Consider the following 21,347-nt stretch of genomic DNA (forward strand, 5'->3'; position numbering starts at 1 on the left):
TCGAAAGTTTGATATGTTTTTCTAATTATCAATTAATATAGTTTACGGAATTCCGCCATGTAGATAATTTCGCTGTATTTTTGTCAAATGAAATAATTTCTACTGTGTATCGATAAATACGCAATATTATGTACATTGAACGATCAGCTTATTTTAGACTGCAGTATTGAGTTATTAAAGGAAAGTCTTTCACTCGCATAAAAGTGAGTAGTAAGTAATCCAATACGTCGTTGGAAAGGAGTGTTTAGTTATGCGACGATGTGATTGTATTACTTTTCAACCAGGCAATACAGCCATTGTGATACCGTAAAGTTATAGTAAGATTCTTAATTATACCTAGTGAGCTCTTTTGAAATGATTGCCTGCATTATTACTTGGTTGCGTAAACGCTTCAACGCACTTTGCATCGTATTGCGGCGACATATTATTGTAATCGAAAAAGCATTTATTCTGTATACTGCGATAAAACTATGACATTTCATGTCAAGATTCCTTTATGAACACACATTATTATTTAAATTAGAATTTACTAGTTTTAAATATTTCTCTAACTACAAATTCTTCCATTATGCAAGACTCAATGAATTAAAAATCTCCGCAGTCTACATTTTTATTGCTAAATATAAAAACTGTTTTGCACAAATTAAATATTAAAGATCAAAATTTTGGTTTCATACATCCATATCAGATTAAGTCATGTGCAAGTTTTTTTTTTAATATCTGACATGGCGGGAGACGTAAGGATTGACGATGGACCGAGAGAATTGGCCCTTTTTGATTGCCCTATGCCAAAACGCTGGGGTGTGACAGTGCGAAACAGTTGTAATAGTAAACTTAACCTTTTTACAACGCTGGTTTAGCAATATTACTTATTTTCACTATGCCTCTATATTTTTGTTAAATGTTGGCAGTCAATTCTTTTTAATGTACAGTATAAACTAACAATCGATTTCTTTTATTTAACGAATAAGACTAATATAATAATAATATAACATTAAAATAATAAACTATGTAACTCATTTAAGAAGTGTTATAATATTCTGAAGATATTTGGTTTGTTTGATGTTAACTTTCAGTAACATTATTAAATGTTGAGATAGTATTTACTTATTAGAAAATCATTTTACAACAATGTACCTAATATAGGTATTATTAAAATTCACAAAATCGGTATTTTGATCGATATCTATTTCGATTTTTACACAATTATCAAGGCTCTGATAATAAAAATTAGATTAATACAAACATCTACTCTGTGAGGGCCCATATGATCCTATTAGGATCGGACATGGTCGACAAAAGAAGAAGAAAGAAGAATATGATTATAATATTATAGTTTTCTTATAAAAAGATACGAAATTCATTTTTAATCACAATTTTACAATAATACAATAACAGAAAGTTTATAATACAGTATCCGGATTAACTTATTTTATTATTGATTCCCAGATTTAATATATTTACATGCCTTTAGAATATTTCTGTCTGTGGTAAATGATTCAATTGAAAACCATATTAGTTAGAATATACAAGTAGTGTATGCATTTTTAGGTTTTTAATCTATTTATTTTTTGGGGGAATGGGACTATATTTTTTTTTAAACTCTAAACTAAACTCACTTCAATAGCAAATTAACTAGTTTATTTTTTACAATAAAATTTATCACTTATTTCAATAATCGCAGCAATGTTTCTTTCAGTATATGTTGTTTCAATGTATAAAAACTAATCTACGCTACAAAATTCGGAAGTTTTTTTGTGATAACATTCTGATACGATTGGATTTGCACGTTGCGATACTAGAGAGAATTACGTTAAAAAATGCCGCTCAATATAATAACAAATTATGAGCTATTTTTTATGCTACCAAGTAAGTATGCATGTAAATTTAAAGTAGTACATGCATTGGTTACATAATAAAAAACAATTGCATGACTTTAAGTTATCACATTAAAAAAAGGAATTTGTTCCTAATTTACATACATATCTATTATCCGTATAATAATGTAAAAGTACTTTCTCTTGTACTATCAAAACATTTCAACGAAATGAAATATTTTTTTTTATTAATTTAAAACTGATTTATTTTGACGAAAATAATATATTCACTGTAAGTGCAAACCTATAACATTATTTCCATTCAAATTTACTTTAACATTCTATTGTTATTGTACTAATACATATATAATCATCAGCTTGAATCTATCTACTGCTGAATGAAGGCCTCTCCAAGTTGATTCTACTTCTTTTGGTTCTATGCGTTGTGTTGCCACGTATTTCCGCAGAACTTAACCATTTCATCGATCCAGCAGCCTCTAGGTTTACCTTGCGGAAGTTTTGTACCTCTTGGGTATCACTGCATAACTATCCAGCGATTGCCCCTTCTTTGAGCTATGTGTCCAGCCCAATTACATTTTATGATACCTATATAACGTTTGTGGATATGAATTTAGTGTTTTATTCTAATATATGTACATTTACTTACTCGAAGCATAAGACAGACACAAGGTCGCACCATTTCCCGCCATGCCGCAGTAATTCCATATTTTTGACATATCAGACATGCAGCACATAGATAGTTTTTGTAGCACTATCGTAAGATAGAACAAGGTTACTCATGACAGTGTTTTGTAGTCATTTGACATCCAGGGAATATTTCCAGGCTGCGTTATGAGCCTTTTTGTTATCACATTCATCGCTAACGACTGAAGGGTCTCATGAAGTCGAGTATGTGTGACACGGTCGTATTAATGTACCCCTAAAATCCGAGATCGTTAAGCTTTGTTCATAATAGGTTAAGACAGTATAAAAGCCACATGTGTATTCTTATTTCATACACATGTATCCAGGGCGTTAGAACTTTTAACAACTAACAATAACTCTTTCCTATTTACTATACCTTAAATATTTTACAATTTGCTTCACAATAAATATCCATACCATAATAATTTTAAATATTGTGTATTACAGAAAGATATATAGATACTCACTAAACCCAGCATAATACACAGGGAAATGGGCCACCTTTTTCCAAATTCTGAACTACCCAGAGTCATAATCTCTTTGAAGATTTCATCAAGTAGATATTCATTTCTATCAATAGCATACCGGCAAAAACAGTAAAGTTTTTTTTAATCAGGAAGGTAAGCTTTTTTATTCAATTAATGTTTATATACATTCAACGGAGGTAACCTGTTTTGATATAGAGCCACAGTATATATTATGTTATATTTATCAGATCTAATCTAAAAGAGTGCTTAATTCATACATTTTTTCGTAATTAATTAATTAATTAGATAAAGCGCTCCTATCTTCATAGATTTGCACTAACGCTTCTTTTTTTTAATTATTTCCAATTCAGAATTGAAACAATCGCAAATACACAACTTCGTAGATCTACGGATAGATGGTCTCTCTATTAACGGATTCTCTGCAATAATATTGTCTCACCAATTTTCAATATTTATTTTCTACTTTGACTGACAGATAATAAATTATAGTATTTATAAAATAATTTAATACCCAACTAGTAATAATTATATATATTTTTAAGGGGATGCTTTATTATTAATTTTTATTCAATTTTATGAATTACATTTTTAATAATTTTAAATGTCGAATATGTCAATAAAATATTATGATATTAAATTATAATATTTAAATTTGTATTATTTTGCATATTTTAAAAGTCTAGGTGTATCATAAAAATAAAATATGAATGCAATAAATTCTATAGCATTTTTGATAACTAGATAATACTCGTAAGTTATGTTATGATGATTTTCAGCATAATAATATAATTGTTGCGTAAATATTAAAAAAACCCCCTTTCTGTTTATTACTACCGTTACGCGAGACAGATGAAGAACGCATTTATAAATATGTACCATTATCAGAGTATACGTTTTACAACTTTGCACTTTTTACTATACTGATATGTATCTATGCCTGATTACCTCACATATAATAATTAGTAGTAATAAATAAATAAATAGATAACATATTATGATTAAAAAAAACTTTCATCCTAGAGCCGGAGTGCAAAGTTATGAAGTATATACCTAGAGTCTGTCTTCTATAAGCTGGCATGCGGTTTACCCCCCCGCTTCAGCATGCAGCACTGCATTCCCTCTCGTTCCCTCCCATTGAAAACTTGCAACAGTCAAACCCGATGGCACAATGCTTTCCGTTCGCAAATAACGTGACGTGAACACCAGCTTATAGAATACAGACTTTACATATCAATTCACTACGCTCAGTCTTAAGCTGAAAATTAGAATGTTGCGCCATTTCCCTCGGTCCAGCAAGATTTCCAACGTATTTTTCATATCTTATTATTTGCGCGTAGATCGCTCTTCTAGCATCGCCACAAATAAATTGATGATTATTCATAATGACAGAATCCATTGAGCTATGTCATGTCACAAGGAAGCGAAGGGATAATAACCCATAGCCAAGGGGTACTATAGTCACCGTGCTCACAAGTTTAGACTTTGGTAATTTAATTGTTTATTTAACTTTACGTACATATAAAAAAAGTAAATACAAAAATTATGAAGTACAAGAATGTACGCAAAATGATCTACAGAATTTATAAAACAATATTCACTTAAACTTATCTCACATAGGCACAATTTATCAATATCCGAAGTGATTTGGTTGAACAAAGCTATTTCCCGCCCAATGGTCATTACCAATTTCAATTTTTTTCAATTTTAATTTATTTTACATATTGTGGACATTACAAATTATAAGTTTAAGACGTTCACAACATGACATTTAGAGACAAATAAATATTATTAAAAAAGTAATATGTAATATTGTAATTATGCAATATTAAGTTATTCTATAGTATAAATGTGTAAATACAAAAAATATGAAGTATATAGGTACAAGGAAGTACACCGGATGAGTTAAGCAGACCCTATTTTAAGAATTTATAAAATAACGTCCACCTATACTCATTCTCACGTAGATGGAATATATCAACATCCGAAGCAATTTGGTTGAACAGAGTTATTGCTCTCCCAATTGGCATCACCAATGGCAGGTTAGTTTTGCTCCTCGGGAGAACAAACAACTGATGCTCCCGATTTCTAAGATAGTTATCAGGGACACACAAGTCAATATTACCAAGAATGGCAGAGTTCTCATTCACACCAAGTTTTAGTCGAAAAAAATACGTGGCCAAATATTGATATCTTCTAGCACTTAAACTACAGTATGTAAGCATACCTAAGAGAAAGTCAGTTGGATAAAGCCACGGATAGTATCCATATAACCTCAAATAAAGAAGTCTCAAAAATTTCTTTTGAACTCGCTCCACCATAAGGTCATATTTCAACTGATGCGGGGCCCAAACAATCGACCCACTCTCAAGCCGGCTTCTCACTAAGGAATTATAAAGAATTTTTAATACAGTAACATCCGAAAAGACCCGGGAAGTACGCAAGACGAAGCCCAACATTTGTAGCGCCTTTTTACAAATGATAGCTATATGACCACTAAATGACAGCTTACTGTCAAACGTAATGCCAAGATCCCTTACAGATGGTATTCGCGAAATCGATATTTTAACGTTGCTAAAAATCCTGTCTAGAAACCCATTAGCAGAGTTAGGAACATCATTGTACTGGGAAAATTCAAAAACAGCACACAGAAATTCGAGTTCGCTCTTGACCCTTTCACTGCTGCGCGCTGAATTCAGGTTAAAATCTCCCATTACAATAATCCTTCTATCCCTAATTAAGATGTCGCTAGACAACATTTTCTCAACAAATAGTTTAAACATCTCCAATTCACTCGCTGGAGGAAAATACACGACACAAACATACGTGGTCACTCCGTTACAGGTTAGTTTTACCCAAAGGTCCTCATTAAGCCGGCTCGCACATCACAATTCGCCTTGTGTACCTAACGGCCATAAATCAAAAGTTCTAAGACTTTCGACGAATGTTGCATCCACAGAAAAGAAAATATATATAGAATATATAAGAATATTTCTGAGTTCCCTGGTTGCATCGTACATCCTCGCACATGTGCCCAGCGGCAAACGTCAAACACGAAAAAAGAGAAGTCTCTCGTCTGCCATTTTTATTGTGTTGATTGTATGAACAAACGTCAAACGCGGCGGCGTGAGCGAGCAATGACATTGTAGACAGAGACAAAGACAGAAATGACCGATGGCCGCCAGCTGTGCGCTTGCGCGGAGTCGTCTTTTTTTAGATACGAAATGCAGGCTGTTCGAAATTCGACATGTTGCATCAGCGGATCGTCTCGCGTCGCAGTTGCAACGGCCAATGTGCGAAGGTCCATTTAATAACGTTTGTTTCTTGGTTTACGATGACGTCACATCGACGTATTCGATGCGTTTTTAGGCGAGACGAGTTCCAATGTGCGAGCCGACTAAGAGTCTCCAAAACATGAAAACGTTCGGCCCGTAACCCTTCCATATTTCTAACTCCCAAAAGACAGCCTCCACCCTGCCGGTGGCCTGTTCCGGAGTCTCGATCCCTTCTGAAGACCGTATACAACCAATGACAGGTTAGGTCTGTACCTTGGAAAAACAACAACTAATTAATTTCTAAGATAATTATCAGAATACTACTACCGACAAATCAATACTACCGAGAGTAGCGGAGTTCGCATTTACACCAAAAGTCGGAAAAAAATACGTGTCCAAATGTAGATATCTTCGTAGTTTGCTGTAGCTTGAGTTTGTCAGCTTATAATTTCATTGGTCCCGGGTTTGAATCATAGGTCTAAAAAAATCTCACATGTTCATTTTATTCAATGTGTATTTGGATCCAGAGTATGGACATAATAGGATGAACAAGTGACTAACATCATTTTCTCGTAAAAACACAAATCTGGTTTAACAACCTCCACCCTGTGGAGGCCCAAATGATCTTTTTAGGTTTGAATATGATAAATCTGATACGTTTTCCACAAATGCTAGAAGATATTAATATTTAGCCACATATTTTTTTCGACTTAAAATATGTGGCTAAATAAAGATCCCTTCTAAATTTTAAGCTACAGTATGTAAGCATCCCTAAGAGCTACGGATAATATCCATACAGCCGAAAGTAAGGAGTCTTAAAAAATTCTTTAGGACTCTCCACCATAAGGCCGTACTTCAACTGATGCGGGGCCCAAACGATAGACCCACTCTCAAGTCTGCTTCTAACTAAGAAGTTATAGAGAATTTTTAGTACCGTAACATCCGAAAAGACCTGGGAAGTACGCAAGACAAAGCCCAACATCTTTAGCGCCTTTTTACAAATGGTATCTATATGACCACTAAACGTCAGTTTACCGTCAAACGTAATTCCAAGATCTCTTACATATGATATTTGCGAGAAAACTCTGCCATGCATTGAGTACTGGAAAAATAATACTCGTGAGGCTTTAGTAAACGATAAAACATTGCATTTATCAACATTGAAGTCCAGTTTCTTACGCCTGCCCTAATCTAATATATTATCTATATCAAGTTGGAGTTGACGACAATTGTCCAAGGTGATAACTTCCATGAAGAGTTTCAAGTCGTCAGCAAACAACAAAAACATAGCATTTTTAATTACCAATGCTATGTCAATTTTTAATTACCAATGTTGTTCAACAAAATCGCTTCGGATGTTAATATATTCCACCTACGAGAGGATGAGTATAGGTGGATGTTGTTTTATAAATTCTTAAAATAGGGTCTGCTTAGCTCATTCGGTGTACTTCCTTGTATCGAATTTATATTTTTGTGTATTTACACTTTTCTACTGTTTAATAACTTAATACTGATCTATTTTTTTTTATATAATACCGTTTTAATAATATTTCTTTGTTTCTAAATGTCATGTTGTAAACGTCGTAAATTAATTATTTGTAATGTTTACTATATGAAAAAAATAAATAAAATTTGAATATCTTAGCATGTAGCAGTTTCATTAAAAAACGCTGAAATAAGTCCAGTGGTTTTTGTAAAATTTTACGTACAAAACGGAAATATGTATATAATATTATAGATAATGGTGTCGACAGTTTAACATAATATTATAATGTATTAGTGTAACCAGTCATTTGTGCTTGCATCACGTATGCATCTTTGGTTAATTATTTTTTCGTGGCACTTCTTTGTTAATAAAAAAAAATAATATTGTTTTTCATTGTGCACGCGTGGATAAGCACATAACTTACGGCCGCTGAACATGTGTTTCAATGTCGAATTATCTTTTCCGAAACAACTCGACATTGTTTTTCCACTTATATGGGGAAAATATTTTGCAACACTGTATTTGGTTTGCATCTATTGTTTTCACGTATCAATGGTCTTATTTTACAAAAAGATTTGCAAAGTTTTTAAGATACAATTCAGTCCAGTGTATGTAAATTTTCTATTATATTCAGATAAGTAGATATCAGTACATATCCTCACTCTACCCAGTGGCGTGCTTTGATACGTGGATTCCTGGCCAAAGATTGATTTTGAGGTCCCATGCGATAAAAAATTAAATAAGCACCATCAATTTCAACTACCAATATTAACGTGTTATAACTAAACATAATTAATATTGCAAATGACTGTGATTACATATAATAATATTAGTATTTTATTTTTGTAGACAAGTGCGTATTCGTTTATTTTATATATTGTGTTTTTGCTGTTTGTCGTAGAGAGGGTAATATTTTATACCCAACTTGTGACATAAAGCCACGCGTTTTTTTTTAATTTTGGTAAAATTGAATAAATGTATGACTGGTTTGAGCTGTTTCGAAGCCCCCTTTTAACTCATCTGACTCGACTGCATCATCTATGTTAAAGAAAATTGCCACTGAATCTACGATATATGTATTGAACACAACATTCTCCCAACTTTAACAAATAATTTTAAACAGTAGATTAGTTGAATTTGAATTTACGTTGTAGAATTGCATTATAATGGTTTGTAAAAATGATTAACTATAGTATTCGAATTATTTATGTTTACTGCTCTTTCGGGCTTAAAGATGACAATAAGATTACTTTTACAGCGTGATCTTATTGTTGAAGATAAGTGTTAACTTATTGTCGTTCTGCAGATGAGTTTATAGCCCAAAATAGCTTCCAATGTAAATAACTCAAATATGATATATTTAACGAAAAACTTTGTTTTTTTTAAATATTTAAGTGATAACTCTTAAATAAAATATAATTTACGAAATAAACATTTTAACATCTCTCATAAAGAATGTGCAATTATTTTTATTTAACTTTAATACACGTGTTTGTGAGAGCCACTACTGCAGTATAATAATTATTGTAATTAATATTTTAAAATATTAATTATATTTATAACTTGTAGTATGAAGTATATTTTTTTAGTTTAATTTATTATGTACACAAAATATATAGTATGGGTAAATAGATTAAAAAGTAAATTAAAACATTTCTTCGTTTCATACAAAAGTACTTTTATTCATTACAGGTTAAATATAATGAGATGAACAAGTTCCACAAGTATAAATATACAAAAAAATGATGTTTGACAACGTTAGTATTATAGTTTGAGCCATTCCATATATTGGATACCGTGAAAATTCATTTTATATTGTCATGAAACGAAAAACTCTACCGTTTCCTCACAGAAGAAATTCCAAGAGCTAAATATTATTATTTACAATATGATTTTTGTTAACATTCTCCCGCAAGTTTTATCATAAATGCCCTTATAAATTATTACACAATCACCATTGATAATGGTGAAAAGTTTTGTATGAAGTTTATCAGATTTGGTGGTTATTATTAGTGGGCGTAGCTATAGCCTCCTCCCAAGCCACTGTATTGGCTGTAGGAAGTACCATAACCTGAGTAGGCATTATGGACGGCGACTGGTACCTTAATTGCGACTGGATATGGCCTTTCGACCGTGACTGGGTAAGGCCTATCTACATGGACGGGGTATGGTCTGTCGACTGGTACTTTAACCTCATACGGTACTGGCTTTTCGACTGGGTATGGGATATGTTTGTAGACTGCGTAGGGTACAGGTACGGATACCTTAACTGGGACAGCATAAGGTTTAGGTACAGAAACTGGGTACGGCCTGTCAACAGGCACTTGTACTGGGTATGGGACTCGTTTCTCTACTGCATAAGGTACTGGGACTTGTTTCTCTACAGGATACGGTTGGGGTACATGGACGGGATATGGGCGATCGACGGGTACTTTGACTTCATAGGGTACGTGTTTGATAACAGGGTACGGTTGGGGAACATTTACTTTAACTTCGACTGGGTATGGTACGCGTTTTTCAACTGGATAGGGTTGTGGGACAGGTACCCTAACTTCTACTGGGACTTGTTTCTCTACTGCGTATGGTTGTGGTACGTATACCTTGACGGGGTATGGCCTATCGACTGGAACGTGCACAGCATATGGAACTTTCTTTTCAACTGGGTAAGGTTGTGGTACATGAACTGGAACTTTGACGTATTCTTTGACTGCATATGGGACGTGTTTAATAACTTCATAGGGTTGGGGTACTGGTACCTGAACTTGAACTGGGTATGGTTTGGCTACTTCGTAAGGTACTCGTTTTTCGACAGCGTATGGTACTGGAACTTGTTTCACAATAGTGATGGTTTTTTCAATACCACCTTGGATATATCCACCTTGAACTAATCCACCTTGGACTAATCCACCTTGGACTAATCCGCCTTGGACTAATCCACCTTGCACGTATCCACCTTGGTCGTATCCACCATTGTGTCCACCGTTGTATACAGCATTGTATCCATTGGTGTATCCACTATATGCTTGGTGTCCGTTATTTAGGGCAATTCCTTGGTTTCCAAGGTATCCTACGTCCAATCCACTAATTCCGTAGCCGTAGCCTAAATTCAGCAGACCACGCTTGTCCAATTTTTTTTCGAGTGGCTCTGCTTTTTTACTGCTAGAACTCTTGTCTTCAGCCGCTGCTACGGCCAGAAGCAAGAAGCCCAAAAATATCTGTCAACAAAAAAACATTTCATTAGGCAAACGAAAATAATCATTGATAAGAGCTATTTGAATATTAACGGTAACGGTTATATCAACACTAAACATCTTCCAAGCCTTATTCACACATGATCGTGTGTATTGCATTTTTGGTAGATTTTTTTAGCTTATTTACCCTGTAATTGAAAAATGTAATTACAAATAAATTAATTTTATTCTAATATTATGTACATTAATAATGAGATACCTAATGATCAAATTCTTTGACTAAATTAATTTTCGATTTGTACCTAATTTACGCATATTAACACAAATATTTTTTTCCGTTAACTTCGACGCCGAATTAAATGACAAGTTTTTATTATAATACTCTGGAAGGCATAATAGCACTTTTGAAAAAAAAATATTTCACTCCTTTCAAATTAATTTGGTAATAATTTCAGATAAAATTATTAATTTTTTATATAATAATATGCTATTTAATAATAAATAGTAGGTAGACATGTATCGGCAAAAATAGTGTAATAAAATACTGGGATAAATTCTTACATTACGTTTGCGAACACAACCTTGAGTTGGTACAATATCTCTACGTTCGATATCATGGTGAGAAAACTTATAACTACTCTGTCACAATATGTTAAGTGTATAAAAGTATATAAAGTTAATAAATTATTTTGATCACACCAAAGAGTGCAATTCAAATTCATTTAGAATATGTAAGAATCAGAATTGATCATTACAGGATAAAATAAAACTATCAAAATAGGTTTGGTCATAAGAGTATTATTAGTAGACTTATACTATTAAAAATGATTTTTTTAAATAGTTATTTTCAATTGCAATTACTTTTTTATACATGCCAGATAAACAAAATATATGTGATTAATTTTTAGTGTTCGTCTGTAAAGTTAGCGCTATTTACTATGCTATGATTAGTTTACAGGCTTTTTTATTTATTAAACGCGAAACTTATATAATATAATGTTTTTGAACGAGACAATATCTTAGCCTTATTTGGACATATAATATTTACAGTATATTTTATAATTTGTATGGCGCATTTTCCAACCACTTATTTATGTATAAATAGATAAATTAGTAAATATATAATAATAATTCTGAACATGCTATATCTACGAATTTACTCATTGACACACATAATTTGTAAAGGTAGCCCATCATAAAAATGATCAAGTACAGTACTAACATTGCTATTATGTGTCAAGTTCTGTGATATTGCAAAATGATTTGTGTGGTCGGTAAAGCGAGCAAAGTCTCACGACCCGTTGAATAATAATGGAAATGTGGGGGAAAATTGAGAGTCGTGATGTTAGTTGTGTCTCCGTCCGACGAGATATAAGTACAATTATTTATCATTGTCTTACGTAACTGATGCAATGGGAAACAAACGATTGCTAAATAGTAGTTTGCTGCTGAATGTACATTGTGCAGTCCCTTTACTTATCACGCTTAGCACTGTATCGTGTGGGAATGACTTCACTTACTTTCTTGAAAATCGGTATTAAACTGTTAATTATTTTAACTGGACCATTCATTACAGTTGAATAATAGTCTATTGTTTTTTAATTGAATTGTATGATAATTTGTGCTGTCTTATTATTGTATGACTTGTTAAAATCGAAAGACTATAATTCATGTAATATCTGATTTCATCGAATTATATAATTTATTAAATTTTTCATTATATTATGATTTTGTATAAAATGTAAAACAAATTATGGCACTTGCTTGGAATTAATACTCTATAATAAAAAAAGATTTAGAACAAATCGAATTTTATATTGTAAAACTGTGTAAATGCCTTGAATTAATTTTTGATTTAATTTGATTTAAAAAAATGGTAGATATATTCTCAAGCATGAAAAGAAAACACTATCGTAATAAAAAATCCTTATGAGATACAATAATTTAAAATAATTTAATACCTAATGAATGTTTACACATCATTTAAAGTTCTTCTGAGATATCACGCAGTTTTTATTATACTTATTTTTATTAATTACCAATGATTTATTAATATTTAACAGCATTTATTTAATATGTATTGCAATTTTATAAAAAGCGATTTTATATTAATATGATGACAACAATATGTGAATTTAATTTAATTTTTATTTAACAATATATGTTCTTATCTGTTTATTTACTGGTACCTAACTCACTTGAACATATATTTTTGAATTAGTTTAATATAGCTTTATGCGACTCAATAGCAAATAATATTTAGTTAATGAAACTTGTTTCTTATGAAATTTTATAATTATGACTGTGATTTATACAACAAAACGTTATCAGTATCACAGTAGTTTTAAATATATAGATATAATAATATGTAGTATTTTATTAGTATCTACATAATAAACTATGCAATGCAGTACATCACATGTATGTATTTTAAATAATGCCCTCGAGTAGCATTATGATAACTTCGTAACGCACGGCTAAAAACTTTGTTTTCCCACAAATGTGTATTATTTGATATAATGTCAGTTTCGTTATATTACGTAATAGACAATTACTTCTTAAAAGAGCTATTGCGATAGGTTAAGAATATGTGCCATGAATGTCATGATATTTGAGTTAACCTTTTAAAAGGCAAATAGTATATTAACCAATGTATTGTGAAGATTTAAGCTTAATTAGCTAATGTTGTAATGGATATTTTACAAAAAATAACGATAAAGATTTAATCTTGCTAGAATAAAAACGAATTAAATAGCCAAAGTCAATGCGAATTTTATTTAAAGGAAAGAATTACCCTGGGAAGTTGTGTTGTCAGTATTGATGTGCGGTAACTAATGATAAATCAATCATTTGTTGGTAGCCGGCAGATAAAATTCAATTGAATAAGCCATGTAGCATGTAAAATAGCCACGATAAACGTCAATGACCATTTTAAATCATTGTTTATCAGAACATTTATATGCTAAACGACTCCTACTGGCGGTTTTACAATCATATCAGTCAAATCTTTCATCACGCCAAAGAAAGTGAATAAATTGAAATTCTACTTGGTTGATAGATTACTTTGTAAGTACCTACTACACATTATAATATATTGTAGTAGAAAATTAATCTATATTCATATTATTTGAATCACGTGTTTTATTTTTTTTATTCCGAATTAAATACGAGGTATTACAATAATTTACTGAACCATAGTGGTATATAATAATATGTTTGCCAATATACTTTGTAATAAATCTTTTAAAACAATACAAAATTCATTTATTGTTATTATATTGAATACATTTATATTAAATATTTTATTATTAAATGCAACATGGAAATTTTATTGATACACTACTATTTGCATTTAGGATAAGTATATGAAATGATTTTTCTTAATAAAATTCACTTAATTTTATCCACATAAACAATAGCTTTACATTAAAAATAAACAGCTTTAATCGGATCCCTTTTGACCTTTAAATTACTTTTGTATTAAAATTCCATCAAGTTTAATGAAAATATTAATACATATGGTTAGATTAGGGTAAAATATTTACATAAGGAGACACACATTATGAGATACATTTTTTGAATAAAAATGTTCAATAAGTAGAATTCTAACAAGATAATTTCCAAGGTTTTGCTTGATCGCTATTCAAATTACTTCCTTATGTAGCAAACTTTTGGAAAACCTTGACGTATTTAATGTTTTTGCAGTATTTATTTTTATAACAAAGGATTATCGCGATAATACTATAAAAAATGGCAGTATTAACACAAATACTTTTTTACGATTCAATGTTTTTATCTGAACTAATAAAAGAATAAAATTAGGTATGGAAGGTACTTCACATAAAAAAAAATAAAACTACTTTTTTTATACCAACTAGTTATACAAGATATCAATTAAAATTAATTACCACTGACAAAATAGAACTGTCAATATTAGTGTACTCTGATTTTTTTATGTAACATACCACTTTGTTTCGTATAAATATTTCTATAAACGTAGTCGTCAATTTAATTGTTAATATTTATTTCTAATATTGACCGTTCATTCACTTAGTTATATATATATACAGAAGAGACACTATACATAAATGAAGATACCGACTTTTTATTTTTACCCGCTCTATATATTGGGCCTAACAATATATAGTAACTAGTCTAGCAGTGACTATACCATTACATCGGTCAAGATATTATACTAGTACGATTGAATTTATCCTATAAATGCATTATCTGATACAACTCGTACTACTGATCCAAGAATAAGTGTTACCTAAGCCTATGTAACAATTTATTCCACTATCACTTTCATCCGATTACCGGTTGTCCTACAAAACGCATTCGAGTTCATTATAACCCGGTTATGGCATTGTTCGCGCATCACCTTTTGACCGGCGATCAGAGTCCAACTGAATTATTGTATATTTCGTGATCTACAGTGCCTTTTGAATAGTATACTATTCACAAGTCTTAGTTTAGTACATACAAAGTAGATTTGAAATAGATACTGTTGTTATAGTTAAATTTTAATTTGAAATGAAATGAATTTGAGAGTTATTTAAGTAGAAAAACAATAATATTAATATTTTATTGAACATTTTAAATTAATATAAGTTATAATATTATGTAATATAAATGACCCACATTTATACTTAGAGTTAGGAATCTTCACGTAAAAAAGGTTAGCAAATAAATATTTATATTGTAATGATTAGGGTTTCTTTATTATTTAATGAAGCAAAATACGTCAAATCATTGTTAATTGCTTTAATTTTAAAGATATTTCTGCTTTTTGTTAATGATGCATGTTTCATTCATTTTTGTGCCAATTCAAGATTATGTGCTTCATTATTAAGTATAATACGTATTTTTTTAGATCGTATTTAAAGAAAAATATAAGTGTATAAGTAGTTTATACATTTTAATTACTATTGTTTAATATTTTTCACCGGTAATTTGAAATCTTTCTATAATATTTTCGTACATATTAATCGGATAACATTATTCCAAAATTGCATTTATATATATATATATGTAGGAAAATTGTTAATGAGCAAGCTTTGCACTTAGTAGAATGGTCATTCATTTAACATCTGCATTCAATGAGGACGAGAGTGAGAATTTACTTGTATTTTCTAAACCCGCTTTTGAATAAAATTACGATAATTCTAAGATGACTTTGCAGTTTAATTATTAAACAATAGATACTTGACCAGGATACATCTTTTTCCGGATGAATTGAAAATGAATATAAATTGTTGGTTTATCTTGATTTAAGAAACTTTAATATTTTTTGGTGAACATGTATTGGTGTACATAGGTATATGAAACCTCCGTATTTTGATTAAGATATTATAAGATGTATCTTTTTTTTTTTTAATAAAATAAAAATAAACTATCATAAAATCACACAACATTATTATAATGTAAATTAACATCAGTAATATCAACGTCAGAGTCTAAAAATTATTTTCTATTTCTGAATCATATTTAGACTTGGGCTTGTTAATCTCTATGTATCTGTGTAAAATATCATCTTTATTGCCAAGGGTGCTACACTATTGAATTTATTCTAAGCTTACTACATTTTTTTACAGCCATTGTACGATGTCATCTCTTTATTATTAGATGCACTCATAAATTAGAAACACCACAATAAATAAAAATATCACAAATCTATGCTGTAAACTATGTAATATTATATTCACCCAACACAGGAACATACCTTTTAGAAGAAAAATCCTCACATTTTTTTTACATTGTGGATTTATACAAACAAATATTATATATTATTTGAAATATTGATTTATTATGTTTTTAATCGGATCAAAATTAAAATCGCAGTTATTTTATTTGCTAAATTATGACAACTGCTTAAATTTAGTTATCTAAGAATCAACGTTATGTTGAAATAATAACTAAATATAAAAAATATATAAGACTAAATCATTCCCATGATGTCAAGAATTACTATAATTCACAGTATAATAAACCGTTTAGCTCATTCCTCTAACAAAATTTACATGTATGTTTAATCCAAAGCAAAGACACAGGTTGGGAAAAAACCTAACAACTATTTATACACACGTAAAATTATAATATTAGAGCAAAAATTTTAATTTATTTTAAATCATAATAATATATTGTGGTGTCGTTTTATGGCGTAAAAATTATATGAAAATAGTGTCACATAAATATATTATAGTAAAAACACCGCTTAATGATAAAAATAAACTCTCTCACTGAACATGCTATCTTGTGAAAAAATAGTTTATAATTTTTTTTTTAAATTCTGAAATTCTAATATCTTCACACACTTTTACTCTTATTTAAAAATAGCTATTAGTAAATTTCATCGTAAATATTAATAGATACTGGTTTTGCTTAATTAAATACTGACTCTCAGACCGGTTTAAAAATTAGTTCTTTTATGTACTCATTATAATGTAACTAAAATTTGAACTCATTCCGTTGATGTTCTCATTGAATTTAACGTAAAAAATACGGCTATAAAATGCAGCTGGAGATGTAAATTTATTTCCCAATCGTTCGTTTTTTCTTTGATGTCAAGAAAACTTGTTCTTCTTGAAAAATGCATTAATAATTCATCATATATTTTTGTTGATTTATAAAACAACTATGTATATATTATATTTATTACATTAAGCAGATTTTTTGGAAAAATTTAGTGAGCCATGATAAAGGTAAATTATTTTTTTGGCAGTGTTGTATTAAATTAAGTGAACAAAGTTAGTTTTGAAAATGTATAAAACTAAAAGATAGATTATCAAAATAATGATTATTAACCATTTGAACATGAACAATGCACGATTTTGTCCAGCCACGGTATTCGAACCCACATGCACGATTTCATTGACGAGGACTAGACGTTTACTAAGTAAAACCACACGGCAATAAAAATAATAATAATGTATACTTTTATTAAAAAATACGAAATATATTTTTTCATATTACAATTGCTGGAGTTCAATATTCTTTTCGAAAAAAATTCTGTAAATTATAGTATCAATTAATAATTAATCAACATTTTTCTAGTTGTAATTTTTCATGATAGAATAGCGTGTCTTCAAAAAAATTTAATATTCATGTATCACAGTCATAATTTACATAGTGTATACAATTTTTGTATTTTTATTGAACGAATTTTTACGTAATATGCTAATATTATACATAAACATCTTTTATAGTTCATTAGATTTTTTATCGTAATATACTTGAAATATGTAGATAATGATAATATTTAGGTCAATACTATACTCTACCAACGAGGCCACTATCGGTCGCGGTTTCGATCCCGCAGTTGGACACAACGATACATTAATTAATTTGTCAACATGTTTTTGATGCAGTGCAAGGATATAATGGGTTGTGCTAACAACCACTCCTTTAAAAAAAATCTATTAAAATAACCTCAACCCTATGGAGGTTTCTGGGGGGATTCGTTTTTACTACAATTTCTATATCTTTATTTATTTTTTTAAACTATTTATGTAAATCATAAAAATATATCCAGTATGTACCAATATACATAAATTTATTTGTCGTCCAAATATTGTACATTTGATTTTAATAACAATCTTTAAGAATAACGTGAAGTATTTAAAAAATTTAAGGATTTATTATGTCTACCATGGTATATGTTTTGTTTATGTCTACATAATAATATATAGGCCAAACGTTTTGTATAGGTACATAAGCATTCATGTTTCTTAATATGTGTGTTATAGTATGACTATATATTTCCAAATCTCCTATGTCTGTAAATTTCTTCTATTTGCACGCTACCAAAATTGACAATAGTTATATTTTACCATTTCGTCAGATTTTTATAAACAAACAAAAAAATGTTATTGAGCAACGTCCTTGTGGACTTTTTTAGTCGGACTAAGTTAATTGACATATCATTCGTGCGACAGTGAATACATATGATTTGACAGTTCGTTTCTTGTATTTAATTACAAGCCGAAAACTAACATAATTATATGTGTTTAAAATATTTGCCATACGTCTATTATATACATTGTTTTAGACGTATCGATTTAATGCCTAATTTTTTATTGGTACGTACATACAGCTGTAAATTGGTACTCGTACAAAATTATGATAATAGTTTATTTTTTATAGTAATAGGCTGCATTCTTTGATTTACATAAAACTTGTTCATATCGCCCAAAATTCATGTTTCTGTGTCTCAAATCATCAGTCATGTTTTATATAATATGTTAATTCAATAATTGCAAAAAATAAGATATAAGAAAGTTTTTCTCAGAGAATAATGTAATTTATTATTACCTACTGTTGTCCAACCATGCTTTATTAATGTCCCAAATTTAATGATTTCTGGATAATATATAAGATTTATAAAACGATTATATGAATGTATTACATTTATTAGTTTTAGAAAGTTTAGGTCAGTATATTATGCAGTTTTAACATTATACTATATATCAATATAAGACGCTTTACATTTTGGAATGCATTTTTAAATATTTTGATATTCAAATTATACTTTTAAATGTTAGTCTTCAACTTGGCATATAAATGTTTCCATAATAATGGACGTTGGTCATGATACGCATTATACTTAACGGTATCTTAATTTTAATTTGAATGTGCATTAAAAGAAACAAGAAAATCGCTAAATTTACATATTGAAAGTTAATTATCTGCTATCAAGCTTAACCTATTGACACTAAAATGCATTTATAATGTGTTGTTAAAAATGTTGCCAGCAGTGATGAATTTGATCTTAGTTAACTTTTTAATTAATAATAATTCTCTATTCACTAACCTTGGCATATAATGATAAACTGACAACATTTATAAGTAGAATTATTATATTTAATTACGATAACAGTAATAATCATGAAATAGTAATTACTTGACAACACAAAATTAAAAAAATAATCAGCTGTTTTATCAAATGAAATATGTATATATTTTATGGCAGGTATGATTATAAAGGATGCATTATTATTTGACAACCATTAATGAAGATACATTTTTATTTTGTTTAAAATAATAGAAAATACTTTAATCTAACTTTTTCAAACTATGTTAAACCAATTAGGTTTACTCAGTATGTTCCTCAAAATATATATGATGTTAAATAAATATAGTAATATTGTTCGTATGTATCAATATATTTCCAAAAATATATGATTTAAATGGAGATGTAGTAAAGCGATTTCCTATTATATTAAAATGGCTGTCAATGGCTGTGAATAATGTGTATATCTGAATTATATTTTCAAAATAATGACTAATCTGTTATTAGCGCCTATATAATATTGTTTATCACGTTTGTTAGAAAATTCAAATATTATGTAAGTACTGAAATAGGTACCCTTGAATAAAATCTATATTATAATAGTAAATATAGTTCGTAAGCCGTTGCACGTAAAAATAATCACACACGTAGCTATCTATCTCACGGAAAATTCGTGAAAAGCACAACATACGTCACAGTACTATTTTCACTAGAAGACATCAACGCGTGGTCAAATTCGAAACCTTATCAATGCACTTTTTTCAAACTTATCCGAAGCGATGATTTTCCCACAATATGCGGAGGTTAGTGATAACAATATGAGGACCACTCACCGTCGTCTTCATCTTGTTAGGTTTGAATCAGCTGATGCAAGTCCAGAGAGTGAACTGGATGCTGTACGGATGCCCGCCTTGCCTTTTATACTGAGTCCACACTTTCGCTGGGCTACCACGGATTGTTGAGGCCGCAGGAGTAAGCTACTTAGCGCCGCCGTCCTCCGTCTGTCACCGCCGCGGCGCTGGCGTCGGATCAGCTGTGCCGCGAAAAAGCGCGCGAACAGACACTGTGCACTTTGTGATCATAAACAATATCTACTTTGCGGTTGATATTTTAATATTATTTGATATATAATGTTAATATTGGTAACGTGTCTTCATTGCGCGGTAAGTAATTAAGGATTTGTTTTTTTAATTAGGTAACATATAAAATTACTAAACATTAATGCGACATCATTTTTTTTCATAGTTATTCTAAAAAAATACTCAAAAGATCTTTTACATTATTGTTATGAAATTTAATAATGACTTGGTAGCTTAGGAAATATACCTAATCGATTATACAGATTCTCATATACTTATGTAAATACAATGTAATATAATATATTATGACTAATCTGATAGTAAAATATAAGTAGGTATATACTGTGAACTTGAAGTACATACTTTGTACATGAACATATGAAATGATAATCTTAGTAATTACATAATTATGTAAAAAATAAATGTAATAATTAATTTGAATTGTATAAAGTATTGTCATATCAAACATATTATTATTACTATATGGGTTATTAAATTATATGTAGGAATGTTTAAATATA

The 21,347-nt window shown here is 29.9% G+C and overlaps 2 protein-coding genes across 2 annotated transcripts in view; one reads left to right on the plus strand and one right to left on the minus strand.

Annotated features, from left to right (window-relative positions):
- The window catches only part of Ance-3 (angiotensin-converting enzyme Ance-3), a 244,654-nt gene that overhangs the window by 127,593 nt on the left and 95,714 nt on the right, over positions 1–21,347 (plus strand). The window lies entirely within an intron of this gene.
- LOC147079126 (uncharacterized) lies at positions 9,427–20,640 on the minus strand. Its single transcript, XM_085953550.1, has 2 exons — positions 20,581–20,640; positions 9,427–10,983 (listed from the first exon to the last, which is right to left on the minus strand). Exons 1-2 carry the CDS (start codon positions 20,590–20,592, stop codon positions 9,778–9,780), a joined length of 1,218 nt encoding a protein of 405 aa, XP_085809676.1. The 5' UTR covers positions 20,593–20,640; the 3' UTR covers positions 9,427–9,777.

Source organism: Rhyacophila brunnea, unplaced genomic scaffold (assembly GCF_057557595.1).
Source record: "Rhyacophila brunnea isolate RB1 unplaced genomic scaffold, BYU_Rbru_1.0 scaffold_10, whole genome shotgun sequence".
NCBI classification, from domain to species: Eukaryota; Metazoa; Arthropoda; class Insecta; order Trichoptera; family Rhyacophilidae; genus Rhyacophila; species Rhyacophila brunnea.